The sequence below is a fragment of the Solanum lycopersicum genome, chromosome 6 (genome assembly GCF_036512215.1).
Source record: "Solanum lycopersicum chromosome 6, SLM_r2.1".
NCBI classification, from domain to species: domain Eukaryota; kingdom Viridiplantae; phylum Streptophyta; class Magnoliopsida; order Solanales; family Solanaceae; genus Solanum; species Solanum lycopersicum.
Window position 1 is genome coordinate 27,079,812 of NC_090805.1, and position 21,982 is coordinate 27,101,793.

General features: G+C 32.5%; 2 protein-coding genes and 2 pseudogenes across 3 annotated transcripts; 3 read left to right on the forward strand and 1 right to left on the reverse strand.

The window, feature by feature from the left end:
- Positions 1-4,852: 4,852 nt before the first annotated feature.
- LOC101267812 (pentatricopeptide repeat-containing protein At2g22410, mitochondrial-like) lies at positions 4,853-7,972 on the forward strand. Its single transcript, XM_004240748.5, has 2 exons — positions 4,853-7,270; positions 7,458-7,972. The coding sequence occupies exon 1, from the start codon at positions 4,989-4,991 to the stop codon at positions 6,780-6,782; it is 1,794 nt and encodes a 597-aa protein (XP_004240796.1). The 5' UTR covers positions 4,853-4,988; the 3' UTR covers positions 6,783-7,270; positions 7,458-7,972.
- On the forward strand, positions 7,363-7,972 carry LOC101267529 (large ribosomal subunit protein uL2-like; annotated as a pseudogene).
- Positions 7,973-8,814: 842 nt separating this feature from the next.
- Positions 8,815-10,634, forward strand: LOC101243715 (organelle RRM domain-containing protein 2, mitochondrial). 2 transcript variants are annotated; one of them, XM_010323695.4, is made up of 4 exons: positions 8,815-9,001; positions 9,478-9,546; positions 9,628-9,734; positions 9,822-10,634. In XM_010323695.4, exons 1-4 carry the CDS (start codon positions 8,953-8,955, stop codon positions 9,930-9,932), a joined length of 336 nt encoding a protein of 111 aa, XP_010321997.1. In that variant the 5' UTR covers positions 8,815-8,952; the 3' UTR covers positions 9,933-10,634. The 2 variants fall into 2 exon arrangements, with proteins under 2 accessions (XP_010321997.1, XP_004240744.1); XM_004240696.5 differs by having other exon boundaries at positions 8,821-9,100.
- LOC101268689 (scarecrow-like protein 21) lies at positions 10,356-13,217 on the reverse strand (annotated as a pseudogene).
- Positions 13,218-21,982: the final 8,765 nt, after the last annotated feature.

The following is a 21,982-nucleotide window of genomic DNA, read 5'->3' on the forward strand; positions in this document are numbered from 1 at the left end:
TTGAGACAGATGAAGTATAAGATGTTGTCAATCATATAAAATATATGTGTTACATGTAGGTATAAGTATAATAGAATTATTAATTATTTTATTTATATATATATATATATATATATATATATATATATAGAGAGAGAGAGAGAGAGAGAGAGATTAATAAAGAGTGCTAAAATATTTACTAACATTAGTTGAGTGCCATTAGAATTAATGTCGTTAAAAACGTTAGAAACATATACAAAGAGTGTTAATTGCCGCTAAAAATATATATTTAGCAGCAATTAAAAATTAATTATCGCTAATGATCATTTTTAGTGTTTTGATATTATTGCTATTATTATTATTGGATAAGCTGATGACACGTCATATATGTATAGTTGTGTATATTGGTCCCTGAAGGACCGAGTTGGTATGCTATAACACTAGAGTGTAAGGAAAGGAGTGGAAGAGTTAGTAGTCTGGTGTTCATAAAAATGTTATGTGATAAACGGATTAAGTTATGATCTAATGGGAGTGGAGTTGGCAGCGGAAGTGATAGGGCGTATCGAGTTTTGAGGCAGTACTAGTGGTTCATGTGTGAATTGTGTACTAATTTAATCTTTAAGTTGCATGTTTCGTTGATTTTCTAGCAAGATATTATATGGTAGGTTGGGTCAATTGATAATGCCTATCGGTATATGTTGTTTGTACTGATACTATTTTTGTTATGTCACTTTACATAGTATGACTGCAAAATCTAGTGATAAGGTTTCCATTTTGTTTGTATAAATAATGATTTTAATAATTGAGTTTATGCTTATTTAAAATTTTTTAAAGAATTCTCTTATATTTCATTAATATTTACATTGTCAGTCTTCAAAGTGAATGGTTAAAATTTTCGATCTAAAAACTAAAATAAATATTTACACGACTTGATGAATTGAATCATGACTCAAGCCATGACTCTTTTGTGGAGCTCTGAATGAAAAGTTTGGAGGTAATCCTTTTAATAATACACTACTAACTACTTTCTTGGCCTATCTAAAGTAAAAAATAGATAGGTATTGCATAATAGATAGATAGATATATATATAGAGAGAGAGAGAGAGAAATAAAAGAATTTTATAGATATCTATGAGTTATGATTGGTTATGCTTTTTCCAAGATTGCTAGTTACATATTCCTAGGATTCACTCATACCAGTGACGACTCTTAACCTTTCCAAGGCTATTTTAGGCGCACAAATATTTTTGCTTTGAAACAATTTAATTTGCCACCTCCATCTTCAATTTCATCATTAGTCTACGATCGATGTATGTACCTATCATTAGTCAAAACAATTCATCAAGTATCTTTTAATTAATTTTTTCTTTTTTTTAATGAAAATTATATTTGTATCATTTATATTTTCATTTATCTTTATAGAATTTTGATTGAAGAATTATTTTGTTTTCTCCATTACAATGACTATAATTATATTAAAAAAAATAGTAGAGGAAGAACATAAGCAATATTGTGTGATTGTCAAATTTGTATATAGTAGAATATTTATATATATACTTGTGTTATAATATTAACACAACTTGAAATAATGATTTGCGAATACAACTATATCTGGATACATAAGTAATCTATCCAATTTAAAAGTTTGATTAGGCAATACAGGTATTATTGGATACATTAATAATATATTATTATAAAAAAATACCTAAGTTAACATCAAGCTTCATTCATTACATGAAAAACTTACCAGAAAGGCAAATTCTTACCAAAAAGGCAAATTCTTACACATACTTACACATTCTTTTATTTTTCATTTTTCTTGTTTCTATGTCGTCCAATTTATCCATCTTTGGTTTAATAACAATGTATTGATATGTATACTATATTGTATTCATTTTATGAATAACAAAAATGTATTCATTTTTTAAATAGCTGTGTTCATATACTAATTGTCACATTTAACTTTGTTTGATATATTAATACATTAAGTTTTTATAAATACTTGTATCGTTGATATATATATATATATATATATATATATATATATATATATATTAATACTTTAAGTTTTATAAATATAGATACTAATTTGAATTCAAAATATTCATATTCTAACACTACACAATTAATACATTTTCCTTATTTAATTCATCATAATTAATATTATACTAATGTATAAATAAAAAAATAAAAATACATAAAGAAATATAGCTAAAAAAAATATAAATTATAGTAGTTATTTTTTATAAATAACATAAATTATATTTGTTGGAACTTTAATAACTATACAAATATAATCATTTTTATAAGTTGCTTTATTTTTAATTCATTGATATCAAACGATAATTACTACTTCATATTTAATAGAGCCGGTGTCATCCTTGTTAATCCGGAAAAGGGCCTAAAATACCCTTGAAATATTGAAAATGGTAGAAAATTACCCTTCATCCACCTATTGGCTCCAAAATGTCCTTTTCATCCACCAATTGGCTCCAAAATATCATTATCATCCACCTTTGAGTTCAAAATTGACCACTTCTTTAATTGTTTTAAAATTAAACTCTTTAAATATTTTTTAAAATATTTGGCGTTCAACTATTGGTTATAATTTAGTCTGTTAATAAAAATTTATAAACCAATCAACTATCCATTCATTACTAACTAAACCCCACCCAATTAATAATTCAATTATAATATCAAAATTGTCATAAACACTACTAAAACACGATGATATTATAAATTTCTGAAAATGACATCCAAATTATTTGAGTCCGAATTGAAGCCCCAATTAAATTTAGATTGAGCCGCTTATTTAGGAGGACACTTTCAATAGGATTCTCTTTTAAGATTGAATTAGAAATTTATGATTAAAGGTAAAGAAGTAATACATCACAAATTGATTCATGTACTTTTTTAAAATATAATTTTATAAATATTTATGATTTGTTTTAAAACCTTTAATATATTATTTTGAAAAGAAGTTACCTATGAAATAACATTACATAATTGAGACGTAAGAATACTTAATATGAACATAGTCAGACTTTTAAATTTATTGGTAATTTTTATTTAAACACTTGAATGTATGATAATTTACTTCTATTGATATTTTTCGCCTCAAATTTTTAAAAACACTCAATTGACAGTAACTTTTCTGTTGTTGCATTAATAATATAACGAGTTTATTAATTTGGAGGGGTTTAATTAGTAATGGATGTATAGTGAATTGATTTTTAAATTATATAAATAAGTTCAATTATAACAAATAGTTGAGTGTCACATATTTAAAATATACTGAGAAAAGACATCAAGTGACACCTAAAGTTGTCCCAAATTTTCAAAAAGACATCTTAACTATGCGGGCGTTCTGTTACCCCCCTAAACAATTCTGATAATATATTATTACATCATTTTTCGACCAATACTAGATTCTGAATAACAAGTGGTTATCACACACCAATCATTGGGTGACACGTGTTAATTAATTAGATATATATGTATTTTTTTAATTTTAAGTTTTATTTATTTCTCTCTTACTTTTTGACTTATTTTAATTTTATGGGATAATGCCCAAGTACCCTCTCAACCTATGCCCGAAATCTGATAGACACACTTATACTATACTAAGGTCCTATTACCCCCCTGAACTTATATTATTAATAATTTTTTACCCCTTTTTAGCTTACGTGGCACTATCTTGTGGGCCCAACGATGGTTGACTTTTTTTTTGAACTAGTGTCATGTAGGCTAAAAAGGGGTAGAAAATTACATATAAAATAAGTTAAGGGGGTAATAGCACCTTATTATAGTATAAGTGTGTCTCTGGGATTTCGGGCATAGGTTGAGGGGGTACTTGGGTATTTTCCCTAATTTTATTGCTTTAATTTTAATTTCACTTTAAATTCTTTATCTTTCACCCTACTTTCAAGTTACTCCTCCCTTCATTTTCTTTTTTTTTTCTTTCTTCTTCACCTCCCACCCTCACCTCACCCTACCCCTATGTCAAGTTGAGCTCCTCCATTTTTCTTCTTCTTAATTTTCGGTCAAATCCTTTCTTTCAAAATTATATTATTTTCTAGTATTTGTGACATTGATAACAAAACTAATTATTCTTTTAAGAAAACTAAAATTTTGAAGGTATCATCAATTAATTTATCTCATTTCATATAACTTCAAAACTAAAAATGATAATTTCGTAAGAATAAGAATTCTCCGAAAATTGAAAAAATTTAAGTGAAATTTGGATTTTAAAAAATAAATAATACCTTCTAATCATCTTGAAATCTAGTGGGTTATCAAATTGTTCGAAATGTAATAAAATATTTAGATATAATTTTAAAGTTGAAGAGAGTTAAACTAATAGTAGTAAAAAAGGTGGTGGAGTTGTGATAAAAGATGACACTGAAAGTGAAGTTACCATGAAAATAACAATGAATTTTTGAAGAAGAAGCAAGAAAGAAAAAATAAAATTAATAAAGAGAAAAAGTTAACATAATAAGAAAAACAAGAAAATATAATTTATAGCAAAATACTTGTAAAAATAAAATTATATTCATTTTTTAAATTTGTTCACGCTCTTTAATAGAGTGCATATACTCTCCATGCTAGATAAACAAAATATGATGTAATAATATCAATTTAGAATTGTTTAGGGGGTAATAGGATGTTTGCATAATTTAAGTGTCTTTTTAAAAATTCGAGACAACTTCAGGTTTCACTTTATATCTTTTTTCTAATATATTTAAATAATTTGAATATAAAACTGTTAAATAAGTGATCAATTTTGAATAAAAAATGACTACAAAATTTTTTTGGAGCAATAAATGAATAAAAATGATATGTTAGAATGAATAAGTAGATTTTTGTACCATTTTCAATAATGTGATCCCTTCTCCGTTGTTAATCTTAGTTTATAACCAAGAAAAAAGATTTGTGGAAGCTCAAATGCCGTATCCAAAACACCAACAGACTCCCTTCACCGAGAAATTGGATTTATCATCCAAAATTTAATGAAACTGTCAAGACCATTTTCGTCCACCTCCTTCCCTCTCCAAAAAGCAGCTCCATACTTGAACAGTTCAAACTCCATTGCGTCCGCCAAAGAGCTTCATGCTCATCTCATCAGAACTCAAAAATATTCCGACCCTTTTGCTATTTCACACGTTATTAGATTATACTCTCTTTTTCCGACGTCTCTACACAAAGCCCTTGTTGCTTTTAATCAAACTGAACGACCAACATTGCCAATTTGGAATTACATGATTCGTGGTTTGTCTAAGAGTGATCGACCCATTGAAGCACTCCACATGTATGTCAGAATGCGTCAACAAGGATTCCCTGGAAATAACCTCACTTTCATTTTCATCTTTAAGGCTTGTGTACAGCTTTCCGATATTGTACTTGGACAGGCAGTTCATGTTAATGTTCTGAAACTTGGGTATCAGTCCTACTTGTATGTGTGTAATGCTTTGATTTATACGTATGGTTCGTGTGGTGATCTAGTTGGTGCTGGAAAGGTGTTTGATCGAATGTCTGAGAGAGACTTAGTATCATGGAACTCATTGATTTGTGGGTATAGTCAATGTTATAAATATCATGAAGTATTGGGTCTTTTTGCTTCTATGCAGGCAGAAAATGTGAAGGCGGACGCAGTGACATTGGTGAAAGTAGTGCTAGCTTGTAGCTATTTAGGGGATTTTGACACGGCGGATTTTGTGGCGAAGTATATAAGGGATAGTTGTGTGAGAATTGATGTATACTTGGGGAATACATTGATTGATATGTATGGTAGGCGTGGATTAGTTATCTTAGCTGATGAAGTTTTTACTAAGATGAAGGAGAAAAATGTGGTTTCATGGAATGCCATGATAATGGGGTATGCTAAAGCAGGGGATTTAATGGCTGCACGGAAACTTTTTGATAAGATGCCCAACAGAGATGTCATTTCTTGGACTTCTATGATCACAGGATATTGCCAAGCTAATCGATTTTCAGATGCTATTGCACTTTTCCAAGAAATGATGGCAATTAAGGTTAAGCCTGATGAAGTCACAGTCGCTAGTGTGCTTTCTGCTTGTGCACATTTAGGTATATTTGATGTGGGTAAGGCAGTACATGAATATGTTCATCAGCATGACATTAAAATGGATATTTACGTGGGGAATGCACTGGTGGATATGTACTGCAAATGTGGATCCGTTAATACAGCCTTGGAAGTGTTTTTGAGCATGAGCAAAAAGGATACTGTTTCTTGGACTTCAATGATCTCTGGCCTTGCAGTGAATGGCTTTCATGATAATGCTATTCAGCTCTTCTCGCAGATGTTAGGAGAAGGTTGTAAGCCAACTCATGGTACTTTTGTTGGCGTACTACTTGCTTGTGCTCATGCAGGTTTGGTGGACAAAGGTTTGGAATACTTCGAGAGCATGAAAAAACGTCACGGATTGGTCCCAGAAATGAAGCATTATGGATGTGTTGTTGATTTGTTGTGCCGATCTGGTAATTTAAATAGAGCATTTGAGTTTCTAAATCTTATGCCTATGGTGGCAGATGTGGTTTTGTGGAGAATGTTGCTTAGTGCTTGTAAACTTCACGGTAATGTGGTTCTTGCTGAAATCGCTGCGAACAAACTTCTTCAATTAGATCCTGATAATGGTGGTAATTATGTTCTGTCATCAAGCACTTACGCCACTGCAGAGAGATGGGACGATGCAATGAAAATAAGACGATTGATGGATGAGGGCGCAGTACAGAGGCCACTAGGCTGGAGTTCAATTGAAGTAGATGCGTCTAGCATTCAATGAACCATGTCTTGAAAATGTAAAGTACCTGAAACAAAGGCTTCCTTCACATGGTACTATTTGCATAGATTATCACGATATCCAGCATACCAGTTACGTGAAACTGAAGTGAATATCATGTGCCCTTTTGTATAAAGAAAAGCTTAGTATGAGTTGCCAACTTACGCATGAGTTTGGTTGACTCTTCTTCAGCACTATAAAGATGAAGGTCCCAATAAGGATACAGGTTGCTGTTAGACACCTAAAGAACATATTAAATTTGATCGTGAAGTACAAAATTGTATTTATGATCTCTTCTTCCTTGGGGTATAGATGGTTGTTGTAACTAGTACGTGTTATATTTACCAGTCTTCTGCTCTTTGTATTTTTAAAACTCAAGTTACTATTGCCTCTGTGCTGCATCTAGCATTTTAAAATTGGAGTGATGATCGGAGGCTCAGAACATAGTGCTTAGAAGACTTCGAATGTAGCTTTAGCAGCAGAATTGCAAGGTATGAAGCTGCAAAGGTCTTGTTGATTCCTTCATTAGTTTTTCAATTATACTGTATATTTCTGCATCATGTTCTGTATGAATAGTCTATAACTTTGCATTATTGACGTGCATAATATCCCTTTCTGCGGCATTCAAGTGTTTTTTTTAGGGGGTGGATTATTCTATTCAGTTTTTTCTTGTACTAGGATTAAGCTTCCATCTGGATCCAAGAAGATTGTGCCCAGTGGATGTCGAGCCATGATTGGTCAGGTTGCCGGTGGAGGAAGAACTGAGAAACAATGCTTAAAGCTGGTAACGCATACCACAAATACCGTGTTAAGAGGAACAGTTGGCCTAAGGTTCGTGGTGTTGCTATGAATTCGGTGGAGCATCCTCATGGTGGTGGTAACCATCAACATATTGGTCATGCCAGTACTGCGTGTCGTGATGCACCACCTGCGCAAAAGGTTGGTCTTATTGCAGCAAGGAGGACTGGTCGTCTTCGTGGGCAAGCTGCTGCTACTGCTGCCAAAGCTGACAAGGCCTAAGATATTAGTTTGTGTTACTGTTTTCCTTGTTGTATTTGGATTTTGAGTATTCAGCTACTATCATCTTTATACTAAGTTAAGTTTAAGTTTTGTTGGGATATTATTTTAGAAGTTTTGTTAAGGACCCTTGCTTACACAACTTTGCCATTTATAAATGTGTTTAGCTTGGCTCATTCTGTTTTCCTTTTCTTCTATGTTTAAGTGAAACACAATGACTACTCAATCTCATTATGTATCCCTTCAATTTTAAGTCATAGTTTCTCTTATTATATACATACATAGACATCATAATTATGTATGTAGTATAATTTAGATATCTGTAATTATTCTATTATTTAAGTGTTAGTTATAGTATAGAGTTTATACACTGGTGCTGTCTTTTGTTGCAAAAAAGGTGAAACATACAACATTTGTTGTTCAACTCAACTTTTGCTCAATTTTATTAATAGTATAGCTGATATTGAAATATTAATGACAATTTACGAAAACTACTTTTAAAACCTCTAGAACGTTAACACGTATTAGCCTGATTAGTTTACCTAAAAACTAGGAACATAATAGCCTGATTAGTTGTCAAAATTGACACATATTAGTATCTGTTATAACAGTAAATATTTTATGTGTGACTGTTAGGAATTTTTGAGAACTTTATTGGTATATTTAGCTTGTCAAAATACAAAATAGGTAATTTGTTGTGATTTTTAATTAAATGATTAATTTATTCATCGACCACCTTAATTAATTTAGGTCATTTATTAAAAATTTAACTTAAAGAGAATACAAAATAAAGGTACAATGGTAAAACGTACATAGTTTCTTGACATAAAAATAAAAACAAAAAGAATAGAATATTTAGATAGATCTTATTGTTCTCATAACTTACATGAAATTATAAGATATAAGATAAAATAGAATTAGATAAGAAAGAAAAAATGAGAATAAAATATTAAAATCAATACAATAAAATTTAAATAACAATTAAAACATACATTATATTTAAACTAACAATACAATATAACTTCTAATAATCATCATTCAAACAAGGTGTTAATATTTCTATATATGTATATATGAAAAAAGAACAACCAAATTTACCTGTGTTCTCAAATAGATCTGTGATAGTGTTTCAGTATCTAAACTCCCTATATCCATAATGGCCTTACGAGCAGCGGCAGCAGTCAGGATTCCGGTAGCACCGAGAGGTCTCCGGGCAGTTTTCTATTCATTTTCTGCTAATGTACCTTTGTATCAACCGAGGACCGGATCGCCGCCTGAACCATCCACCAAACTTTATGTTTCCGGTCAATTTCTTCGGTTTTTTCCTTCGAGATCCATTATTTTAAATAAGAATTGCGTTAAATGTCCAATATGATCTCAGATAATTCCACTATAATACAGATCGATCTATGTTTAATATCATCAATTTGTCGTTTTGGTTTTCAAAAATATTTTAGTATTTATTAAGTAAGAGATTAACTAATATCACGTGTTTCAGTTTTGACCATATTTCATTGACGAAAAATGTAGTTTTGTTTTCAAGGTACCTGGAAATTGGAATTGTATTTGGCTATCAATATAAAATTTGGAGTTGTTTTTGGACTTTTTTTTCTTTATTTATTGGAACTCACACTTAACCTAGCTGGACCATATGGTTTCTGAAGTTGTACCCTCCATTCAGGTCTTAGCAAACATACTACCTCTGAATCTCTTCGAAATGCATTTTCTGAGTATGGTGAAGTGCTCGATGGTATGTTTTACTTGTACCTTTCGTATATATTTATATATACATCTCACTGGTGAAGAGATCATATATGTTATGGTTTTGCAGCAAAAGTGTTGACAGATGGTATAACTGGTTATTCAACGTGTTGTGGTTATGTTAGATATCAAACTATGGAAGAATCTGCAGCTGGTTTAGAGGCCATGGATGGCCAGGTGAGTTGTGATAACATTAGATTTTGAATAACGTTCTCCTAGTCCATGTTTATGCTCCTTGCATTTTTTCCATCTTCTCTTTTGTAGTTCCTTGATGGATTGGTTATAGTTGCTGAGTATGCTAAACCAAAGCCTCGGCATCCTGCCTTGGAGGATGGTCGATGTGGCTTTGCATCCGTATCAGACATGCTCATATGAACTTCTTCTATCAAGCTCGTTATAATTGGGATATCAACCATTTACTTTAAAGTAGAATTCTTTATACCAACGATGCTTACTTATTTAATTTGATTTTTTGCTACTTCACTCATCTGGTGTTTGGTGAATGAACCAGACACCAGATGTCTGGATAAGTTCCACTTCAATATATTCATAGATTGCTAAATTGTTTGTTTGTATTTGCATTAAAATGAAATGTACCTCAATGAATATAGAAAAGCTCTGCTCCGCTCCCAGTCTATCTTAATGTAAGCATTAGTAACTACTGTTCCAAGAGTAAGCGTTGGTAATGTTTTCATGGCTCGAATTTGTCATCTCAAAGCGTACCATATACACCTCTATTTTATTTAAACTAGAGAAACTGAACATGGTTTCTCCAAAGTTGCTCAACAAATCATCAAGGACGAGAACTAATTGTTTATACTTCTAACGAATAATATCAAGGATAACTTGAACAATAAACATAAAGCATTTTTATATACTAAAATTTCAGAAAATTGAAACTATATAACACGAGTATAATTACTTGATCAATCCTATTGTCTGGATAAGTAATAAAAAAGAAGGCTAACCATCTGTTTCCACATAATGAACTACAGCTTCGTTTCTGAAGTAATTCGTTAAAACCAAGCAGACGCAGAGACTAGATTCCGCTCCTTCCACCCCCACAGCATATCAGCATAGCTCCGTCTTGCTCCACCAGTGTATAATGATCCGAGTAACGCTTCATGAGGTCCTTAATCACTGAATTCACAAAAGAGCTCAAAGGATATTGCTGAAAACCTGCCATCTTGAACCTGGATTTCCACTTCCCCAATAGCTCGTGACGTTCTACTCTTTCCTTGCCCTCACATGCTATGACATTCACTATATCCCTAGCCAAACAGTGCTGCTCCACAGTGATCCGCTCCTTCATGTCCCTTAGTAGGGTCACATCTATGGACTCAAACATTGCATGGTAGTAATCTAGAGCTTCTACAAACCTAGTGAGAAATGGAGCTGTGTTCGTGTTTGATTCTTGCTCCACCAAAGTGACTATCTTGGGGCAAAGTGACTTTATCATCCTAATGAGACCATCTCTAGGGTTATTCGCGTCAACGCTCTCATCAGGGGTGTGGTGAAGTTGCAAAGGAAAGTTTACAGCCTGAGCCTCACCAGGCCTTACATCAAGCATATCCCAAGTGATTTCCAGAGCAAAAACTGGCACTGCATGAAACGCAACAGCAATGTTGAACTCCTCAGAAATTGCTGATAGCCGTCTGGCAACTGCAGCCAATCCATCTCCCCGAGCGTACTGTGAAACTAAATCATCAATTCCTGTAATACGTACGTAGAGGGCACCACCGGGTCGTGCTGCAAGAGCTTGTAAGAGAATCATCCATTGGGTCCCCTGTGCAATTTGGAAGTCTATAATGTGGATGCGATCTTCATTTCTGCATGCTTCTACTATGGCACCATTTGCAGCCATGTAGCCGAACTTTAGGTAAGGACATATTTCATAGAGGATATACATGTAGGAGAACAAGTCCTTACCAGCCGGCTCTTTACACTTCAAACTCCTGTATATGGTGGTTCCAGATAACTCCTTTCTTTCTACGAGGCCTTCTACAATGTAAGCACCAAGACGCTGGATGGGATCTCCAGTAACGGACACAACACTCCTCGCCTTAGCAACCAGTATTTCAAAATCATCTAGCTTGTTCTCAGCAAGAGCTCTGGCGCAAGCTATAAGCAGCTCTTCAGATTGCTAAACGGAACACCCTGCAAGGGCAAGTCCTCCATTACATTGTCTCGCTTATCACTTTGAATTCCATTAAGGATGGAAACTACTGATTGTTGATGATGCACAACTTGGGCTTCCTTGTTCCACGCTTTATACCTCTGACCTGATGTTTGTGCCCCATATTTTCACCAAGATAAGGGCTGGATTTCATTGCCTCTTCATCTGGCCCCATTAAAGCAGACTCCAACTGCAGCAGAGTATGTTTCATGTTACGGAACTGTAAGGAGCTTCTGGAAGATGATCTTCCGAGGAGCTTGGCCGATGGAAATATTGGTTACAATCCAGTGTGGAACCACTTGAAGAACTAGCACCTGAAAGATTCTCTATACAGCTGTGCTGCTCCTGGTAATCACTCGCTGTGTTGAAGGTCTCAGAGTAAAAATAGTTCACAAGTGGCGAATTTCCTGAATCAAATTTCGATGTACCAAATGGTCTATTCTCTAGAGGACTAACAGTAGGGTATGAAGAATACAACAAATCACTACCGGTCACACCATAAGCAACCAAATGGTGCGAGTCCATACTATACGGTTGTCATTAGCTGCTCTATGCACAAACTCTTTGTCACTAGCACTTAAAATCTGCTTCACCGAAATCCACCTGCGAAAAATACAGAGATCCAACTCACATCAATTACTTAACCCTCTATTATAAGACAATCAAGCTTTCTACTTTTGAGTTAATGGATATACAAAAACAAGGAACAGAACGAAGCTAATTAGTTCTAATCTTACTGCAAATAATTGCCAGATTAGAATCATTTTATGATTTTTAAAGGAAAACCCTGCACCACAGATAGGTAGTTAATTGCCTGTGAAAACATGATGACCATTTCCTCTAAAATCTTAATAGCTTAGTTAATTGATTAACTTAAATTTCACCTTGTCAGTGACTTTGACTCCCCTCCCATGGCCTCAATTTTCCTAAAAAATAGTACTAATACTAATGAAAAAGTGCCATTTCCTTTCGGTTTCTATTCTAAACAAGCTTTTCAAATAGAATCTCCTGAATATTCGTAACTCCATTCCCTTTTTCTTACAAAAATCCCTATTTTTTTTTACAATAGATTCACCTAATTAACTAAGCTAGTTCACAGATACAATACCAAAAATTGCTATATAAGTCTATTTAATTACAAAGGAAGACCAGAACGCCAAAAAAAAAAAATCTTTTTTTCCATTATAGAAGCAGATTTTTTTTTTTTAAAAAAAAAAAACCCAATTCGACTCCTTCACATATGAAAAATGAATCACAAAAACCAAAATAAACTTTCAATTTCTCGTTTCATCTACTGTTCGAAAACAAAGAAGATATAAAAATCTGAAAAAGAAAGAAAAAGTACCTGATATAATCTGCAGAAGGAAGAATCTAACTTGTAGATTGATAAATTTGGAGAAAAATGTAGCAGTGAAAGTAGAAATAAGAAATGGAGAAATATATATATATAGGGTATTAAAGTGAAGAGGAGGAGGATGAAGGGAAGGTGGTTATTGTTAGAACAGCAGTGACGACTGAGATTGAAAAGCTGACCAGCAATTTGGTCGAATATTCGGCCCTCCTTTCAACTTAGTTTGACGCTCGTGCCATATTTATTATACGCCTTCCCCGCTTCTCTCCACGTTATTTGTTTAAACATAATATTTATGTAAAATTTCATAGCTATCTTGATATACTCATTTTATTTTATTTTTATTTTGTTAAATTAGTGATTTGCTCAATTCCTATTAATAATGGTCTCACTACTATCAACTATCACAAATATTTACGTCAATCACCACACATTATTCAGTCACTCACATCAATCAATTTTAATTACTATAACACCATCATCATCACCACAACTACAAGTGATCTCCTCCCTCACTAGCAACCATCAATGTTAGATGTTTCTTTTTTTTTAAAAAAAAGATTCAAAAATATTTAATTTTATTAAATTTACATTTTTTTATATATTATTTTAGTTAAATTATTTATTAATTATTATATTATATATAAGAGTAGATAAACCATGTAAATTCAATATTGAAAAGCAAACAACCTTAATTATCCCGTGTTCAAATTTAGAAACAACATCTTAATTATTCAGATATGCGTTTAAATTCAGACATTTTGATTTTAATAGAAACAAACAAGGCTTACGCCTAACCTTAGGGGTAATATGTAACTCTTGTTGCCTAACCAGACGGATTTGAAATATCTGAAAAGAAACACATGGTATGCAAATTGAATAAGAGTCTTTATGGATTGAAACAGGCCCCAAGGCAATGGTACAAAAAGTTTGACTCTTTCTTGAAAAGTCAAACATACACAAAGACCTATTATGATCCATGTGTATACTTCAAAAGATTTTCTGACAACAATTTTATTATTTTGTTGTTATATGTGGATGACATGTTAATTGTAGGACAAGACAAAGAGCTGATTGCAAAGTTGAAGAAAGATTTGTCCAAGTCATTTGACATGAAAGACTTGGGCCCAGCACAACAAATTATAAGGATGAAGATTGTTCGAGAACGAACAAAAAGAAAGTTGGGGCTATCTCAAGAGAAGTACATTGAACGTGTACTAGAACGCTTCAACATGAAGAGTGCTAAACCTGTTAGCACGCCTCTTGCGAGTCATCTGAAGTTGAGCAAACAGATGTGTCCTACAACAAAAGAGGAGAAAGAGTGAATGGCTAAAGTTCCTTATTCTTCAGCAGTGGGGAGTTTGATGTATGCGATGGTGTGTACAAGACCTGATATTGCTCATGCAGTTGGTATTGTTAGCAGATTCTTTGAAAATCCTGAAAAAGAACACTGGGAGGCAGTTAAGTGGATACTCAGGTATCTAAGAGGTACCACAAGAGATTGCTTGTGTTTTAAAGGATCTGATCCTATCTTAAAGGGTTATACTGATGCTGATATGGCAGGTGACCTCGATAATAGAAAATTCAATACTGGATATTTGTTTACATTTTCAGGAGGAGCTATATCATGGCAGTCAAAGTTGCACAAGTGTGTCGCACTCTCTACAATTGAGGCAGAATATATTACAGCTACTGAAGCTGGCAAAAAGATGGTATGACTGAAACGATTTCTTCAAGAACTTGGATTGCATCAAAAGGAGTATGTTGTCTATTGTGACAGCCAGAGTGCAATAGACTTGAGCAATAACACCATGTATCATGCAAGGACAAAGCATATTCACGTGAGATATCACTGGATTCGTGAAAAGATAAAGGACGGATCTATGCAGGTCATGAAGATCCCTACTAGTGAAAACCCTTCAGATATGCTAACCAAAGTGGTATCAAAAGACAAGTTTGAGCTATGCAAAGAACATGTCCTTATACACTCAAGCTAGAAACCTAGAGCTACCTCCTTCAGGTGAATGGGTTTGGAGGGGGAGATTGTGGGGTCCATTCCCATGTACCAAACTTTGAATAACTTTGTGCCAATTTCAAAGTTTGGTAGAGTTGGTAAGCTATGAAGAAGAAAAAATTAGTTTCTGCCAATTTCAAAGTTTGGCAGAGTAGGTAAGTTATGAAGAAGAAAAAATTGTTTTTCTTCTGTAGCACATTTGGAGGGTAGTGTATTTGTTCTCTATAAAATGGAGGACAATTCTTCATTCTAAATGCACCAAAAAGAATTATAAAGGAGAGAAATAAGAGTGAGACATCACAGAGGAAAATAATCTGTGAGAAAAAATAAAGAGTGTGAGCGATATTGTAGTGAGGTGGAAAAATCAAAAGAGTGATATTTCTTTTGAATGTGTAGTGGTCTTTAGAGTTTTACTCAGACATGCAAGTGTAAAATACTTACTATAGTGATATTCGTTGCTCCTCTCGGGTCGTGGTTTCCCTTATTTAGGAGGGTTTCCACGTAAAATCTTGGTGTCATTATTTTTCTTTTATTCTCGTTGATTAACCGTATTATTGTGTTCCGCATTTATTGCCTTTATTACCGTAAATATTATTTTTGTTACGGATTTATTCCCAACACATGTGACATATACATTGTACACATATTTGGAATCTAGAGGTACATGTGACATATAAATTAGAGCAATTAGGAACATGTACTATGGAACCAAGAAAAAAGTTTGAACATTCAGAGGAGACTCGGAAGACATTCCAATTGAGATAGAGGTTACATCAGGGATCAACTTGTAGTTTATTTTTATTTATTTTGGTAATAGTTAGATTGACATGAGATATATAAGGAGAGTTATATATACTATTATATATGTTATTTGCAGATGATATAATATTGTTGGAATATACCTTAGAATCTAAAGGATTCAGATTGAATCGTACAAAAATAGAGTACACTGAATGAAGGTTCCATGATGGATTGTATGAGACGTGTGTAAATGAGGATTGATATACAATTCATCCCAATAAGAGGAATTTTCATGTATCTTAAGTCAATAATGCAAGAAATTGAGGAGCTTGATGATGATGATGTCACACATCTTATTGAAGTATAGTAGATAAAATGAAGACTTGCATCTAGTGTTTCATGTGATAAAATATGCCACTGAGACTTAAAAGATAAATCCTGTGGAATGATTGTTAGACCACATATATTATATGAGGCAGTGTGTTATCCAATAAAAAAATCACAAATTGATTAGAAGATCATGAAAATAATACAAATATGAATACTTAGAGACTTAGAGGATTGTGTAGTCATATCAGAAGATAAGAGATTTATATATATATATATATATATATATATATATATATATATATATATATATATATATGGAAAAAGGTGAAAGTAACTCAAATATGGACAAGCGAAGAACGAGATTGATATTGGTTCAGGCATCATGTGAAGAAGAGTAGTACATATGCTCCAGTATTGAGATGCAAGGGTTTGGAAATATTAAGTTTCACTAGAGGCATGAGGTAGAGCAAGAAAAAATTAGAGAGATGTGATTAGACAGAATACAGGAAACATCTCTAGCTCAACGAATACATGATCCTACTAAAGAAAGCATAATGGTAAGGATTAAGATAGAAGCAGTGGTAGAGACGAAATTCCTATCAAGAAGTGTCAAATATGAGGAATTAAATATACAAGAAAGCCAACAAGGGAAATATTAAAAAAGAAAAGAGAAATGGCTGCGCTTAAAAAAGAATTATTATATATGTTGCCAGGTGATGGTAGGACACTCAACTTCAAACAAATTTTACAATTCTTTAATAACTTCACTAAGCCTCACTTATGTCAAGAGAATGTCAATACTTGTACAGTATAAATTCTCCATAAAAGAATGTTGCTTGATACACCTTGAGCGTGCAAGAATAACTTCAATCCTGAATAAAAGGTTAGTAGATATACATAGTCGAATAATTTCCCTTCTTTGTGGGAAATCATGTTTCTAATTTTGTGGATCTTATTTGCTCCCTCTAATCCATAATATTAATCATTTCATTATTATCAATATATTCCATTAATTTCTACTATTGTTTCTTTTGCTTTTGTTATCTTTACTTTTTTTTTACTATTAATATTATTATTATTTTCTTACTATTTTCATGTTATTATTGAGAAAAATTTATCGTGAAAATTCTGGTCACTTATAAGCACACATCAAATCTAGTCTAAATTTGAATGAAATATGGGTGATAAATTTTTTATGTTTGTGTATCTATATAAATGATTATATAACATATTATCTCCATAGAAGTTAAATTTGAAAAAAGTGAATGAAGTTAAAAATAAAATAATATTGGCAAACAAAAGAGAGTTGCTTATGGTTGTGAGTTTGAGACCGAGGGAGAAAAATTAAACTAAAATAAAAAACAATGGGATGAAGTAATATAAAAAATAAGTTGAGTATTGTAATGGTAATTAAATAATTGAATAAAAAATAAAATGTCAAGCTAAAAGCACAAGTATAAAGACAAGAAGAAGACAAGAAGTATAAGATGAAGGAGAGAACTTTTCTTCTTATTCAAGTGTATCATACATTGAGAATGATATCTTTATTTACAAGTAGAGAAATCATCTCAAAATTCACTTTGATGAATATCAAATTAATAGATGCATCATTATCCCATAAAGGTTCATGTTACCTTGAAAATATACATATCCAAGATAAGGATAAATCTTGGGAATAAATATCCATCCTTGAAAAGGTTAAGTTCATGAATAAATGGATCATCCACTTAGTTCAGTGGATTTATAACACTCCCCCTTTTATGTTCATAGATTATGTGCCTCGTTAAAACATTACTATGAAAAACATGTGGGAAAAAATTCTAGTGAAGGAAAAAGAGTACACATATCTTTTGATACGGACTATTTGTTGCCTCATTAAAAACCTTGCCAGGAAAATTCAGTGGGAGAAACCTTGGTCAAGAAAAAAGAGTGCAACGCGTATCGTACTACTCCTCATCAACACATCACTTAATTTCTTATGATGATGTCATCCAATATCAACTTCTCAAATATTGGTAGTGTCTTTGTGATCAAATCACATTCTCAAAGATGTTGCATGGTTGAACCCATTCTGGTATATCATTATCTGATTTTATGGATATGACGAGGCTTTGACCTTAGCCGAATACATCTTGAATATCATTAGATTCTTCATGACCTCGTAATTGCAAGTAAATTCTTATTCAACTTGTTCACAACAACAATCATCTTGTGGACACATTCATTTGTAGTTGATTATCTTCGTACATTGTGATTGGTAATATTCTTTTTCAAAGAAAAACTACACATTTTTTGAATATGGTGTGTCATAGATCTCAACTAACATTTATTTCATTAATCGCCAAGATATTATTCTGCCTCCACATGCAAATAACTAACGTGTTTGAGACCGAGCTTTATATGGATCAGATAAGTATTCTGGACCTGCGTAACCAGTCATCTTTGACTTGAATTCCTCGGAATATAATAAACTCATGTATAGAGTTATCGAAGATATTCAAGTATGTGTTTAGAACCATTTCAATGTTCCTTTGTTGGGGAGGAATCGAATCTTGCCAGTAAATATACTGCAAAACACATATCTGGTCAACTATTGTTAGCAAGATGCATTAGTACCCTGATTGCGCTAAGATGGAGTTTCATCTCCAAGAAGCTCTTCATCATTATCTTGAGATCAAAATGAATCATCATTTATTTCAAGTGATCTCATAATCATTGGGGTACTCAATTAATGAGATTAATCCATTTAAAATTGCATCAACACTTTTTTATGTACGTGCATTGCTAGACAAATATTTCATTTATCAAATTATCAATATGTAGGTCAAGACAAAATTTTGTCTTACCAAGATCTTTTCATAAGAATACAAGGACAATTAGGGTCATTCTTTTTGTACCCTTTTCTTCCTTGATTATTTCAATCCATATAATTATTCTTGAAGCTTTATTGAAAAAGTTTCCTTCAAACTTTTATGTGCTTCAGACACCTCGATTGTTTCAAGGATTTTCATATAACCTTCATTGTCTAGCGAGACATTACAATTATTCATTATATGCATTCAAGTTTTTCATATGTTGTCAGATCAAACCAAACCTCATTGCATCCACCATAGGAGAAAACTTCTTCAATAATGTCAGAAATTTTGCAACAAACCTTTATGCCCCATGGCACAAGTTGTACTTGATACATTGCGATTATACCATCACATAATAATTTATCGTACCTCACTGACATATACCTTGATTTATGGACTATCAGTCCAAAACATCACTTTTCTAAGTGAAACAATATACTTTATTATGCATTTTACTTGGTCAACCATTTACTGTCCACACTATATGACATATTTGAATTCAAGATCCTCATCACTATTTATTTCATTGAGCGCTACCTCATATCAAAGATACCGTTGACGATTATTTGATATTGACTCTAACAAGACATAACTTATCGATATCTTTTCATTTTTCATCATTTTTCAGGTATCTGAACCTTTTTTAAAATTTTATGAAGTGTTATGTCGTGATGCTATCTTATAGCACTTGCCTTATTATTATGATCATATTGATCATTTGCTCCTCTCCTTCTTCAAGGAATTTTATAATTGGAATTGATTGTTCTATTGCGCTTCCGGCGTATCATAGACTATGTCCTTCAAGGACTTCACATTGGAGCATGTCACACTCGGATATTGAAATTCGAATGCAACCGGCGTCGTTAACCTCTCAGAGGTCGCAGAAAAGCCTCTTCTTAGCTTTCATAACATTCATATAGTTAAATTTGCGGAAAATTTAAAACATTTAAAGCATAATGAAGTATACATAGATTTCATATATTTTCTACATAGATTAATATTCTACTAAGCTTAGATAAAAAACAATCATCTACTATTGAAGAATCAATTCAAATCAAGAGATCAATATATAAAGTAATAGTTTGCCACGGCCTTAATGCAAAGATTTGAAACAAACATCTGAAAAGAAACGCTAAGGACAGTATCCACTAGCTATGTCTAAAGAACTAGGCTAGATAACTAAGTGTAGCATCCTCGAACATCAAGAGGACCTACCAAAATTTGGAGAACGATGATCCAAACAACTTAAACGAGTCTTGAACCTTCTCTCTGACCTGCACCTAAAAAGATAATAATAGTATAGGTTAGTAATTGTACTATGTATGGGTGTATGCACACATACACATAAGGACTATGCATGATCAAGGAAAGCTCTTCCTATAACAAAATGTCATTTTTGGAAAGTGACATCACTAGACTTTCCTAATTCGTTATTTATGAACTATGTATGAATATGACGTTTTATAATGCATTCAAAGCACACAACTCATTTTCTATATGAATACTTAGGCTGGCAAACGGACAGGATCGGGTCAACAGGATCGGTTTTACCGAAAACCAGACCGGTACCAAATTTTTCTTACCGGTACCGAATTTTACCGAACCAGATTTACTGGAAAAACCAACCTGTTTTGCACGGTCCATTAGTAACCGGTTTGGAACCGGGTCTTACCGGTTCATCTGGTGCCTTTTTTTTTTAATTTTAATTATTTTAATTATTATATAATATTATATATCTATATTAAAAACTTCAATTGAAAACTTTAAATTTTATATAAGTTTGAAATTGAATTTATACTTTAAAGTTTCAAATTGAATTTAAAGTTTTATATTGAACTTAAGTTTGAAAGTGAATTTAAAGTTTTTTAAACTTCATTTAAAGTTTTTAAATTTTATATTGAATTTAAAGTTTTTTAAACTTTATATTGAATTTAAAGTTTTATATTCATCTTCCTCATTTATTTCTACTTCTTCTAAATTCTTCCTCAAAATTAGTATAATGTTTATTTAAAGACTCATGATCTACTTCATTTTCAGAATTAAATTCAATAGGTCTTGGTGACGTAAAAAAAGTTTCATTAACACAAGTATTATCATTAGTATTAACTAAATATCTAGGTGACAAATTTTTAGAACAAGAACTACTTACTCCTCCCTTGTTATTTTTTAATTCCGACATTGATCTTTTACCACTATTGCTTTCCGAATTCAAGTTAAAATTTAAAATAATTAAATATTGTAAGAAAAACAAGCAAAATAATATAATAAAAGAGATAAAACAAATAACAAATAACAACTAAAGTTGATAGTTGGAACGAATGTACCAAACGTCTATGTAAAAGTAGACGTATAACCAAAGACGAATTTGATAAATGCCTATTGTAGCTTCCGAAATTCAAACTCCAACTCAATATCACAATATAATAATTAATAATTTATGAGAGATTTAAAATTGAGACTTTGAGAGATTGTATAAGTAGTGAATTTGTGATTTAAAATGGAAAAAAAGGTATATTTATAGTGTAAATTGGTTAGAAAGGGGTGGGGGTGATAGTTGACCGTTTTGGGCCCCAGCCCAACGGCTAGAAGGGACCAACGATCATAAAACGGCCACCTTAATTTAAAAAAAAATTAAAAAACCGACTAAACCGGTTCTTACCGGATCGGATCAGTCTGGAACCGGTTCTTACCGAACCAGTTCAACCGGATAAAAAATTGGGAACCGGTCCGGTATACTGAAAAATCGGTTCCTTACCGGTTCAATCGGTACCGGACGGACCGATACGGGAACCGTATCGGACCGGCCATAAACCTGTCCGTTTGCCACCCTTAATGAATACAAGACCTTAGAATCATCAACATAATTTTAGAATAACTCGAGCAAAAATTTTGAATTTTGATGCCCCTAAACGCGAGAGCCTTTTCCCCATACTTAGTTTATTTTTCAGTCTTTTTCTT

Coding starts and splice junctions, on each gene's coding strand:
- LOC101267812 (XM_004240748.5), top strand. CDS start 4,989: ATGAAACTGTCAAGACCATTTTCGTCCACCTCCTTCCCTCTCCAAAAA.
- LOC101243715 (XM_004240696.5), top strand. CDS start 8,953: ATGGCCTTACGAGCAGCGGCAGCAGTCAGGATTCCGGTAGCACCGAGA. Junction 9,547..9,627: donor GTATGGTGAAGTGCTCGATG/GTATGTTTTACT, acceptor ATGGTTTTGCAG/CAAAAGTGTTGACAGATGGT. Junction 9,735..9,821: donor TAGAGGCCATGGATGGCCAG/GTGAGTTGTGAT, acceptor TCTCTTTTGTAG/TTCCTTGATGGATTGGTTAT.